Source organism: Amphiura filiformis, chromosome 6 (genome assembly GCF_039555335.1).
Source record: "Amphiura filiformis chromosome 6, Afil_fr2py, whole genome shotgun sequence".
Lineage (NCBI taxonomy): Eukaryota > Metazoa > Echinodermata > Ophiuroidea > Amphilepidida > Amphiuridae > Amphiura > Amphiura filiformis.
In genome coordinates, this window is record NC_092633.1 from 2,804,633 (window position 1) to 2,818,249 (window position 13,617).

Below are 13,617 nucleotides of genomic sequence, written 5' to 3' on the forward strand. Positions count from 1 at the left end.
CACTGGTCGCAGTGTCGAATTTCGCAAATTTACACGTACGTGTACCAGGCGGTTTGGTCGACACGCTTGCTGCGTAACCGTGAAAAGGCATTGACGTCACTATACAAAGCTTGAGATGAACCATAATTTCATTATTCTCTACTGTATTATCTATGTTGTCGACAATAATTAATTATAGTGGTGTTTGTGGAATGGGTGACTCCTAAATTCATAATTGCTTTTGGTTTATAAAATGGACGCTATTTTCGGGTCGTTATGTCCCCGTAGAATTATTTTCACTTGGGTACGAAAATGACATGTTGACAAAAAATTACAAATTGTAGTATAAGAGGCTTAGGAAGTTCATTAACTACCTTTGTTGACAAAAAAAAATTAAATTGTAGTATAAGAGGATTAGGAAATTTATTAGCTACCCTTGTACCGATAACGTCTCCCATATGCCATCGTTCATTGTTCAAATTGACTAAATATTCTTCAAAATGTCCGATTCGCTTGGTTAATTCATCGGTCTCATAAATATGTTATTTTGACAAGGTGTGCAATAATCATGATAATTCTTACCAGGGTTGTGAATTTGTGATGTTAACATTGACCCTACATTAATAAAGAAATCATTGAATTCGTTTCATAACTACTGAGTCTATGATTATATAGCTCTTGATTTACGTTTGTGGTTCTGATATTGCTTGTGTTCTGCCAATGTTTTACGTTAATGATTGTCTCCACATTTGCCACATGTTACTTTTGACATTCTCGAATTAAGAAAAATAATAGCTGCGCTTTAGCCTCTGATTTCTGATTAATTACTTCGATGATTAGAACTTGTAATTTATATTTGAAACTTTTGAATTTTTGGCGATTGCTTTCATCATTCAGAGACTTACTAGTCGTCAAACATCGTTTCATAACTATCAACTCATCATAGACCATGGTAATGTTTGACTAGATTAGATTAGATTAGATTAAAACATAATTCATATTCTAAAACATATAAACTAAGCACGGTTGTTTGATGGCATGTGGAATTGTATTAATTTTTAAGCAAAGTTGAACACCGATGGCGCTATTTAGATCAAATCTTGTTTTCATCTTTACAAGGGGTAGACACTTGTATAATGCATTAAAACATCATGAAAATGAATAAAACATAGCAAGGAAATGTTCCCACTACTTTTTTCATCACGAAATGATTGAAATAACTCATATTATTGCGCTAAATTAAATAAAAAATATAGGTAAATAGCGCCCTCAATTTTCACACAAATATACAGTTTAAGTAAAAAATTAAAACGAAATGGCAAAAAAAGTTATAAATATGTTAAAGAAAAGAAAATCTATGTTAAAAATGGCAAAATATATATATGTGATAGATGTTGGTTTGTAAAGGTCTAGAATTGAAAATTATGTAATGTTTTGTAAGAAACATTAAAGCCATATTATAACATTTGCTGAGGAGGACGCCCTCGCTGATTTTTTAAAATTAATTTTTTACACGATTATATTGTACTTTATTAAACCAATATACCCTGAAAAATCAAGACTCTAGGTGCTGTAGTTTTGTCAAAATCCGAGATTTTGAATAAAACGCCGGAATCAGCGTTTTATTATTACGATGGAATTATTAGTCGAACGCATACACGATGTTCATAACACACAGTACGTACACGGCGTGCGCGACGGTGATCTACACAACAAAGGGCCGTACCATAACATGACCGAAGGAGTGGTACGTATTGGCGACATGTGCGCCGCTGTGGATGGGTCTTAGATCGGAAGAGCGTCGGCTCAGGGAAAGAGGGTAGATCTCGGTACGCCGTAACATTAAAAGAAAAATCTATTTTGTGTGAAAATGTTATAATATGGCTTTAAATGATCACATCAAACAACCATGTAAGAGAAAGTAGGAGATTCCCAAAATTAATTTTACATTGAAAACAAAAGGTGTCAAATTGTACAAAACATAGTAATAATTATACACAATACAACTCAGGAAAAACATGAATAAAATGATCCATAACATACAAGGTAACCTTGATTTTAGAGATATTACTTATAATTTAGTATTCTTAAACGCTTTGAATTGCTTTAAAAGACCTTGGCAGTTTTATCAACTTTCTGTCTTTCTCAATATTTTCCATTGATTAATAGATAATATATCTATGTTTCTGTCTTGATATACAGAATTTTCTTTGACAAAGAAAATGTCAAATGCTACGAAGTTCACGATTGAACTTGTGTTTTTACATTCATTATTGTATGAAGTTATTATATCATATACATTCATTTAACCGATTATAATTGTTAATAGGGGACTGAAAGGATTTCATCAAAGATCTTTCTTACAGCTTTCTTTTACAATTTGAATATCTAATATTTCTTGCAGTGTCATACCATGACAACGCAAATCATGTATGTAATAGTTTAATTTGTAAAAGAATCAATTTACAATACAGGGTGTCCCATAAAAGCGGACCCCAGCGAATGTTGGATATTTTAAAATGTGTTTTCACCAATCATTCAGCGTAAATATAATGTGAATGTCACATCTGTTAACTATCATTTGCAAAAACAAAAACAAAAAAGCAAAAAACAAAAAAACAATAACATAACACAAACAAACAAACAAGCAAACACACCAAGGCAGAGCTCATTTTGAAGATATGATCGCCAATGTAAAAATGGTTGCAGGACCAGCTTTGCAATTTTCGTGTGGTACAGGCTACGTACCTCAATCCATGGAGGACATGATGCTTTTTCTATTCTTATCAAAAATAATTTGAATATTTTTGTAACAAGTATATAAAATTGAATCATATAGAAAGTTATCTGAGAATTTAAAAAATGACATTTAAATTTGATAGGTCTGTTAGTAATTGGTCCAATATAGAGAAATTAATAATTAGAGATTTTACATTTAAAAGCTTTCCCATATAACTCAAGAACCGTAACACCTACAGAATTGTTAATCATTTTTGAAAATCTCAGAAATTTGCTTCAAGATGCATGTTTCACTTTCCCCAAACAGATTTGATATTCTCGAAAAATGATTGAGTCACCGATGGACGCACATAAGGCTTGAAAAAACTCTCAGAAAAATGAAAAATGCATGATCCGAGATCATACTTCATAGATCATATTTATGGGACACCCTGTATAAAGAAATATATTATATCATCTTCAGCATTATTATTATAACGAATCTTTTCCCATACTAGTGTCTTTGAAAGGCTATTAATCTTGAGTTATTAAATTTGTTTTTATAGTCACGTAGTGACATTGACAACACTAAAATCATTAAGCACTATTATATTGTTGGTATGTAGTCACTAATAAAATTATTTGTAACTATAGTAACTAACCAAGATAGCTGATTTTATTACATATCACAATTTGTTAATAATTCTGAATGATTGTCGCTGTTATTTCTGCAATTCTTGTTGGATTATTAATCGTCAAGGAATATAAGTAAATGAAATTCAGGTATTCATGAGTTGGTGCATGTGGAATCATGATTCGTCAAATGCACAACCTCTATAGCCGTGCACGCGCAGGTCATTGTATATGCGGTTCTCATGAATATTTGGCAAACAGGTCAATGGTGCTCCAATTGTATAACGGCGATGTCACAGCTCATTATTGTTTGTCACTTGGTCTGTGATAACTTGTTGTAATGAAGTGTTAACTTTTTATAAGTCATTTGGCCTTATTAGCCCTGCGTGGCTCATAACTGTTTGGAACCAGGCCAATTTATACTGATTTCAATGGGGCTAATTAGGTATTCATGCGGTCATATCTCGGGCCCTCATGATCCGATTCCCACCAAATTTGGACTGTGGATGTTTTTCATCATGCTCCACCGATACATGGTATTCAAAACGCTGAAATGCAAAAAAAGTTTTTGTGACGTCATCACTTCGGTACTCTATGGCTGGGGGTCGTAATTGGACCGGACTCAAGCAAAATGCTCATCAAGCCAAGCTTATTATCGAGGGTTGAGGACCAGAACTCAAGAAATGCCATTTAGAGAAAAACAGGTTTTAATATTTTTGCGAACTAAACCTATTTACAAGTCACAATGTAAGTGCCTGATTTAACTTAAGTTTGGTCAACCAGAAGTTGTATCATATTCATTATAACAAATGTCAATTATGATTAAAAATAGTGGAATTAAGATATGCTTTAGTATTCATTTAGGTTAGCAACTATTTTAAACTGTTGCGATTTGGTAGTTCACAGCATCTTGCGAATGGTAGTGAGCTTTGGCAAAAATTGCATTGATCATTTCATAGCGAGCGTGTAGAAGAATTCAAATATCACTGTTGTAGGTCCTGAGGTTCTTGAGTTATGTTGTAAAGAGAGCTGACACAACAATTTTGTAAAACGTACATAACTTATTAACAACAATAAATCAAGCAAGTGTTCAAAGTATATGATTTATAGAATGAACTTTTACAAAACAACAAAGTGTTATTTTTCAATAATATATTGATTTAGATAATGAAAATCGATTTTTGGGTGATTCTACCAACAATACAATGTCTACCCTTAACCTAGTTACGTCTTTCTGGCGTTAAGTGAAATCTACAATCTCTGAGTTACGGCTGCTAACTTTCATGTGTTATTATAATCTCTTTACATTTCAAGCCAATTATCTATTATAGTTCTGTAACTACACTAAAAAGTGCTTTAAGATGGATTATTGTGAAGTGCCCGGCACTTCAACATGTGACGTGTCATGTCAAAAGGAGACATTTTGGGCAGGTTACCAATTTTTGCTTCACAACGCCGTTTTCCCCAATGAAATCGGAAATTCCTAAGCGAAGATATTGAGTTCATCACAATTTTGGCTGTTTCTCGATTTACGATTTTCTGCCCAAAAGTGTCTCCTATTGACATGACACGTCACACATATAATATACTAGTGCAGGCCAGAAAGACTTATCACAGTGTCTGACCAAATTTTGTTCGGACCAGAAAGCCTCAACTCAAGAGTTGAGGCTTTCTGGCTAACTGCAATTGAGTATATTAAGATGTGGCTAAGTAGAATTATACCATTATCTGCAATATGGCGTTTGATTGGGTTAACGTTTTATGAATAGATTGGAAGAATCTGTGGGTGCTGGTGATTATTTTGGTACCAAAATCTCAAAATGGCAAAAAAGTTCGGAGTTAAGGCTTTCTGGTTCTGAACCTTCGCTATAAGCATGCTGGCTTATATGAAGCATGATGCAGTCATGTCTACAGTAGAATTCATCTCGACCTTTGCAGGACTTAACCCCATTAAAAGCTATTAAACCAAGATAACACTCATTGAAACAGCTCAACTGATTAAATCGGATCTTCTCTGGTTGTGCACAAGTGACTGTTTTCATGTGCGATATCGCAATAAAGCTCATATTCATAGCTTCAGTTGGGTAACCGATTATAAAGGAAACGAAAGGAAACAATGTTATGTGTGGCTTTGTTCACGAAATCAGACAATGTCGTGCTTTTTGTAAACCAGCATTCTTGAAAATGAGCAACATAATGATTTTTGACTTAACACGGTTTAGAAATAATTTCTTCATATTTTTGGTGTTATCTGTCGTTTACATATCCTTCCTAAAACACCAAAGTACGAGTATTTCCAAACATCTAAATTTGCTAAAAAATTAGGACATGTTACAAAACTATATTGTCTATGATTTTAGAAGAGTACTTTTAATATTGGCCGGTTATTTTTCACACAGCGACGTTAACTAGGCAATGTACTATTACCTATAACATTAACTAAAACACCAAAGTACGAATATTTCCAAACATCTAAATTAGCTAAAATTTAGGACATGTTAAAAACTATATTTTCTAGAACTTTAGAAGAGTACTTTTAATATTGGCCGGTTATTTTTCACACAGCGACGTTAACTAGTCATATCCCCATACTGTTAACGTAGGGCTATTTGTAAAGGTCACGCGTCAATGGGAAAGAGCACTGTGTATTGTGTATAGGAAAACGGACAGTAACTGCAGTATGGAGAAAAGAAAGAAGCAGAAGAAGAAAAATAAATTATTACGTACTATATAAATATAACATGCAATAAATTATTAGATGCACAACACAGGAACTGCGCAGATAAAGATGAATATCGGATTATTAGAAAACCATCCTCGTGGGTCGCTGTGATATTGTGTCGTATTTATTATTCTGCGTATGTGTGTGGTGGTGCTTTCTCACAGCTTCTAAGGCTTTAAAAGGAGGGAACTCTGCATGTAACATTTACGACAGCTGTACTATTACAAAAATGTGTTCAACTGACAGTATTAGAAATCGACAACTGATGTTTTACATACTTTCCAGTTTCTTAAATGTCTGCAATGGGAATCAACAGCTATACATTGGTGGATTATTTTCCTTACCAAAGGATTTAAGTACAGGAAGTAAAGGATATCATGCAATGGTTGGTGGTCAGATGGCAACAGAGGATATCAACAATGCTACATCAATTTTACCTGATTACGAAATCGTTTTACTCATCAATGATACAAAGGTTAGTCAGGAAAAAGTGACGGGGATGTGTGAACACAAGTTCGAAACTAGAGGTCCTGAGGTGAGAGATTTGACCTAAAAAGAAGTCATTTGGTGAAAATAGCTCAGAAGAGCCAGGGGATCTTTCTGTATACTGGGAACAGTTTTGGGTCGTAACATTCACAAAATATAAAAATGTGACGAATTGTAGATACAATTCTTGGAAAGACGGGGTCTTTTACTGACAGTAAAATGAAAAGGGGTCATTGGGCAGAGCTGAGGGAGATGATAAATGGAGGTGATACATCCCCGTCACTCATTCTTAGTGAGTACCCATGGCGTATAGAGGAGTTTGGATTTCTGGACTTTTTATTCAGACTTTTAAAGGGTCAAAAGGCTACAAATTCCAGCAGAACAGTAGTTAAAATCGGAAATCCTCAATTTGAGAGGCTCGTGTTGACAATTCCGTGATTTTCATTCATTTAATTGCATTTCCAAGCTTTTTCCAGTATCAGTGGCAACTGGAATTCCAGTCGTTTTCAGAAAGCAAACTTGGAAACCCAGACATTTCTTTTATTAAAAGGTAACTTCTATATAGGGGTGTGCATTTATTTTCTGGAATAACCCGTTGTACGTGCGCAGTTATCCAGTACGATGCGACTTGAACAGAAAATGGTAAAATGTATCAGGCAAACATTTTTTACATCCGAGATCATATCTTCAAAACTTCAAAAGCTCCTTTAAACATCATTTTAAGAGCAATTTACCGGTTTACCAGTAATTCTCTTTGATTTTTGTTCACATCTTATTTTATTCTAATGTCTTGTCTTTTCCTGTTTGTCTGTTCAACCGCAGACCCTTAAATGTTTTCATTTTTTTGGTACTGTTTGCCGACAACCCACACCCCACGAGCTTGCGCCGCGCGTGTTGCCCCACAACTCCTTTCAGAGAGCTGAAACAACAACATTTTTGATTGATGCTACTCGTTATATCTTATCTCAGGCTCACTTTTGTCCTGTCTCTTGCCCAATCACATGGTTGTTTGTTCTACCGTGATCGCATTTGACTGTCAGCAGTGGGCTTGTGATCGGATAGACTACCTGCTTAAATACTTTTGTATGATATTTTTTCGCTAATTCTGGTATTTGTCATTATATCATGTTTTATTGAAGTTGTGAAATAAATGTTTCTTGAATTGAATTGAATTTTATCAAAATGAGCTCTGGTTTCTTGTAAATGATATCAAAAAGATGTGGATTTCACATAGTACGTCGTATGTAAGCACATTTTAAAATATCAACACATTCGTTGGGGTCCGCTTTTTATTGGACACCCTGTATAAAGAAATATAATCAATCTTTTCCCATCCTTGAAAGGCTATATTCTAATCTTGAACATAATTAACAACTATATTGTTGGTACACGAATATTAATGTTTGTAACCATAGTAACCAAGAGAGCTAATTTTATTACATATCACAATTTCACCATGAAAGTTCACAATTTGTTATTAATTATGTTATCAATGATTGTCGCTGTATTTTCTGTAATTCTTATTGGATTATAAAGAGTTGGAATCAAATAATGTGCATGAATAATAATAATATAATAATAATACGACTCTTGTATAGCGCTTTACACCGAAGTCCCTTAGCGCTTAAACATGAAAAACAAATAACGAACAATACCTACACAATACAACCTACATACATTTTTTGCGGGTGATGTAAATGAACAAAGTAAACATGAGATAAATCAATTATCACAAAATGTTAGAGTAAACAAATGTGTTTTCAATGACGATTTAAATTGTACAAGAGTCAGAGAGTTTTTCACATTATAAGGTAAATTGTTCCAAAGTTCAGGAGCAGCGAAATAAAATGGTCTCTGTCCATATGACACTTATGCAACTAATGTAGAAACGAGATAGCGTTTTGAGGATGAACGTAGATTTAGAGAAGGTTTGTATTCCTGAATAAAATCAGCAAGATAGTGTGGAGCAAGCAAGGAGGTAAATAACATTAAATTATTTTGCCCACCCAGTAAATTCAACTTGCCCATTGCCCAAAAGTACCCACCCAGTAAATTATTTTGGCCACAAAAAATTGGGCACCATATGATAATATAAATCATAAACTATAGTTTGATCAGTTCATAATAGGCGGGAAATGTTAGGCTTTTACCACTACGCCAAAAAGTAGATCCACGTTAAGGATTTTATTAGTTGACATGTCTGGTCTATATTTTGTGTGTTAAAGAAAGTAAACAAAGTATAGGACTTTAATTATTCGTGACGTATCTGGCGAGATATCACAAGAATATTCTGAAAATAAAATATGTTGATATTAATCCGCGATGTTATAAGGTCCGCCGATTACGAGCTGATCAAAGTATAGTACCATGGTGCATCTCTTGAAATCAACTTCAAATTTTGGAAGTGTTGCTGAATGAAAGTGATGTCTCTTTTCTTAAAAATTAACATTTGCCAATTTATTCATTTACAACTTTTTACAGTTTCGGAGTAGGAATAAATAAATATCACACACAATGGTATAAGAAGCTAAAAGTTAAAGGTCCGTAACCCGATCGACAGCATCATCCCCCAATTTTTTTCATTGTTAATGAGTTTTTGGTATATTATATAATAGATTATATTTTTCTCATTACCATCCTGAAATTTGACGATCCAATTCGATGAGAAATCATGAAAAAACCGGCTAATTCTGGTATACCACTATTACCAGTTTTTACCAGCTTCGACATTCTGGGAAAGGAAAGAATGAATCCGTGAATAGGAGCCGTTTTACCTCATACCAATTTGCACGAACTGAAATAGGTCCAAATAATAGAGGGCGCTATAATGATAATATGCTTTAAACAAAAAATAAAGAAATACATAAGCGGCGAAATAAATAAAAGGCAAGACCTTATCTTGTCTCGGAATATCAATTTTAAACGTCTTATTTTCTCAAAAAAGGAGTCATTTTCATTGTCCTCATTATATATATTAGCTTGCCAATGATATGATGTTGTCCGAGCAATATATATTATCTGTAAGTCCTAAAATGGGCGACTGAAGATAATTAAAATTGCGGAAATTTCGAGTTTATAAAAAAAGGAATTTAGGCAAAAGAAGGAAAAGTGGCATCTCTGATACCGGATATTACTGGGAAATACTTATAAAATTGAAACTGCTATTAAATACCTGGCCAAACACTGGTTTGGCAATACTTTATATTTTAGAAATATAGTTTCGTTTGTGTTTTTAAATGTACGTGTACCTCATTTAATGAGATACACGTAGCACCAAATGGAAATACCTATGAATATGACCTTCATGCCCATTTTACACTGTAACTCAGAATACAATTGAGGACATTTACGGCTCATTCGTGGTGTACGGTCACATTTTGCAATGATTAGAAAAGTCATCCGCGTGGATCGCTACTGCGATATTTTGTTTATGATTATTCTGCGTATGTGTGTTGTGGTGCTTTCTCATAGCTTAGGGAAATCCACATGTAACATTTACGGCTCCCGGTACTCTTACAAAAATGTGTTCAACTGGCGATATTGGGAATTTGCAACTTGTGTTTTGTATACTTACCAGTTCTTTAACTGTCTGCAATGGGATGCAACAGTTATACATTGGTGGATTGTTTTCCTTACCAAAGGATTTAAGTACAGGAAGTAAAGGATATCATGCAATGGTTGGTGGTCAGATGGCAACCGAAGATATCAACAATGCTAAATCAATTTTGCCTGGTTATGAAATCGTTTTACTCATCAATGATACAAAGGTTAGTCAGGAAAAAGTGACGGGGATGTGTGGACATCAGCTCGAAACTAGAGGTCCTTTGGTGACACAAAAAAGGGTCATTTGGTGAGAATAGATCAGAAGAGCCCCTAAAAGGGGATCTTTCTGTATACCGGGAACAATTTTGGGTCGTAACATTCACATAATATAAAAATGTCACAAGTTGTTGATAAAATTCTTAGAAACGCGGGGTCTTTTGCTGGCAGTAAAATAAATAGGGGTCATTGGGCAGAGGGAGATGACGCAAAAAAAGTTGTTTGCTTGTCCACGTCCGGCCTACCGTCTCGGCAGTCCCGACCGTGGAACTTTTTTTTGTTGTTGAAAAAAGGTGTTTTTTTTTACAATTTTCCCGAAAATGTCACGAAAATTTCATCTAAAAAACTGAAGATATAAAAGAAATGTTGTAAAATACCATTTCATGCATGTTTCCCCTGTCCAATCATACTTGGCTGAGGGTTTGGATATTTTGTACCGACCCAGCTTCTGAAAGTGATCTATGGACAAGTGGAGGTCATTATGGCCGCACATCCCCGTCACTCATTCGTAGTTAGTTATTGTTATTATGCGTTACGTATTTCGTTATCTCAGTCTTTTCTACCAGTAGGTTTATACCTTTTTAAAACAATAATTTGGTAGATTAAGGACCACAACGTGCACATATAATGACGTTATCAAAATTATACTTTTTATACTAAATTATACCTAGGATACATCGGTATGATTTCAGTCGCTTATCCCATTATATAGGTTATGGACAGCACAACCGTAACCTCTACCCTAACCCTAACCAAGGCTATGAAAATTGCTAATTTGCATGGCAATGACCCGTCCATTTATTCTCCTCCGCAGTCAGTTTAAAAACAGGATGCAATAATCACTTGTGTATGTATGCAATGATAAATTAACCACGATACTGTTCTTTTCAAAGACACTAATCTTGTCGACAATAATTACAGTCGTATTTGTGAAATGGGTGACTCTTAATTCATATTGCTTTTGATTTATAAAATGGACACTATTTTCGAGTCGTTATGTCCCCGTAGAATTATTTTAGCTATTTTCACTTGGGTAGGAAAATGACATTTTGACAAAAAACAAATTACAAATTGTAGTATAAGAGGCTTAGGAAGTTCATTAACTACCTTTGTTGACAAAAAACAAATTTTAAATTGTAGTATAAGAGGCTTAGGAAATTTATTAGCTACCTTTGTAGCGATAACGTCTCCCATATGCCATCGTTCATTGTTCAAATTTATTAATATTCTTCAAAATGTCCGATTCGTTTGGTTAATTCATCGGTCTCATAAATATGTTATTTTGACTAGGTGTACAATAATCATAATAATTTTTACCAGGGTTGTGAATTTGTGATGTAACATTGGCCCTTCATTAATAAAGAAATCATTGAATTCGTTTCATAACTACTGAGTCTGTGATTATATAGCTCTTGATTCACGTTACTATGGTTCTCATATTGTTTGTGTTCGGCCAATATTAAATGTTAATGATTGTCTTCACATTTGGCGCATGTTACTTTTGACATTCTCAAGTTAAAAAAAATAATAGCTGCGCTTTGGTCTCTGATTTCTGATTTAATAATTACTTCGATGATTAGAACTTGTAATTTATATTTGAAGCTTTTGAATTTTTGCCGATTGCTTTCATCATTCAGAGACTTACTCGTCGTCAAATATCGTTTCTATCTCAACTCATCATAGACCATGGTAATGTTTGACAATGTTGATTAGATTAGATTAGATTAAATTAGAACATAATTCATATTCTAAAACATATAAACTAAGGACGGTTGTTTGATGGCATGTAGAATTGTATTCATTTTTAAGCAAAGTTGAACACCGATGGCGCTATTTAGATCAAATCTTGTTTTCATCTTTACAAGGGGTAAACACTTGTATAATGCATTAAAACATGAAAATGAATAAACATAGCAAGGAAATGTTCCCACTACTTTTTTCATCACGAAATGATTGAAATAACTCATATTATTGCGCTAAATTAAATAAAAAATATAGGTAAATAGCGCCCTCAATTTTCACACAAATATACAGTTTATAGTAAAAAATTAAAACGAAATGGCAAAAAAAGATACAAATATGTTAAAGAAAAGAAAATCTATGTTAAAAATGGCAAAAAATATATATGTGTATTAATGTGATAGATGTTGGTATTGTAAAGGTCTAGAATTGAAAATTATGTAATGCTTTGTAAGAAACATTAAATGATCACATCAAACAACCGTGTAAGAGAAAGTAGGAGGTTACCAAAAGGTTTGATGGTCTGAGGCATTAATTTTACATTGAAAACAAAAGGTGTCAAATTGTACATAACATAATAATAATTATATACAATACAACTTAGGAAAAACATGAATAAAATGATCCATAACATACAAGGTAACCTTGGTTTTAGAGATATTACTTATAATTTAGTATTCTTAAACGCTTTGAATTGCTTTAAAAGACCTTGGCAGTTTTAAAAAAATTTTCTGTCTTTCTCAATGTTTTCCATTGATTTAATAGTAGATAATATATCTATGTTTCTGCCTTGATATATACAGAATTTTCTTTGACAAAGAAAATGTCAAATGCTACGAAGTTCACGATTGAAGTGTTTTTACATTCATTATTGTATGAAGTTATTATATCATATACATTCATTTGACCGATTATAATTTCTTTTGCAATTTGAATATCTAATATTTTTTGCAGTGTCCTACTATGACAACGCAAATCATGTATATAATAGTTTAATTTGTGAAAGAATCAATATACAATACAGGGTGTCCCATAAAAGCGGACCCCAGCGAATGTTGGATATTTTAAAATGTGTTTTCACCAATCATTCAGCGTAAATATATGTGAATGTCACATCTGTTAACTATCATTTGCAAAAACAAAAACCAAAAACCAAAAAACAAAAAAATGTAAAAATGGTTGCAGGACCAATTTTGAAATTTTCGTGTGGTACAGGCTACATACCTCAATCCATGGAGGACATGATACATATTTCTATTCTTATCAAAAATAATTTGAATATTTTTGTAAAAACTATATAAAATTGAATCATATAGAAAGTTATCTGAGAATTTAAAAAATTACATTTAAATTTGATAGGTCTGTTACCCAGCAAACACACAACGTTTTCGACATCATTCGCAAAAGATTATAAAAGGTTGTCAGAAAACGTTTAAATGTCGGGTTATATAAAGTGTACCGGGGTACATTAATGGTATAAAACGTTTTCATAACATTAAATAACATTTGTTGGTTATTTA

At 33.4% G+C, this 13,617-nt stretch overlaps 1 protein-coding gene across 1 annotated transcript in view; it reads left to right on the forward strand.

The window, feature by feature from the left end:
* The first annotated feature begins 6,434 nt into the window (after positions 1 to 6,434).
* The window catches only part of LOC140154067 (gamma-aminobutyric acid type B receptor subunit 2-like), a 100,754-nt gene continuing 93,571 nt past the window's right edge, over positions 6,435 to 13,617 (forward strand). Inside the window, exons 1-2 of the mRNA XM_072176677.1 lie at positions 6,435 to 6,587; positions 10,180 to 10,305. Coding sequence (XP_072032778.1) covers positions 6,435 to 6,587; positions 10,180 to 10,305 — 279 coding nt within the window. The remainder of the gene's footprint in view (positions 6,588 to 10,179; positions 10,306 to 13,617) is intronic.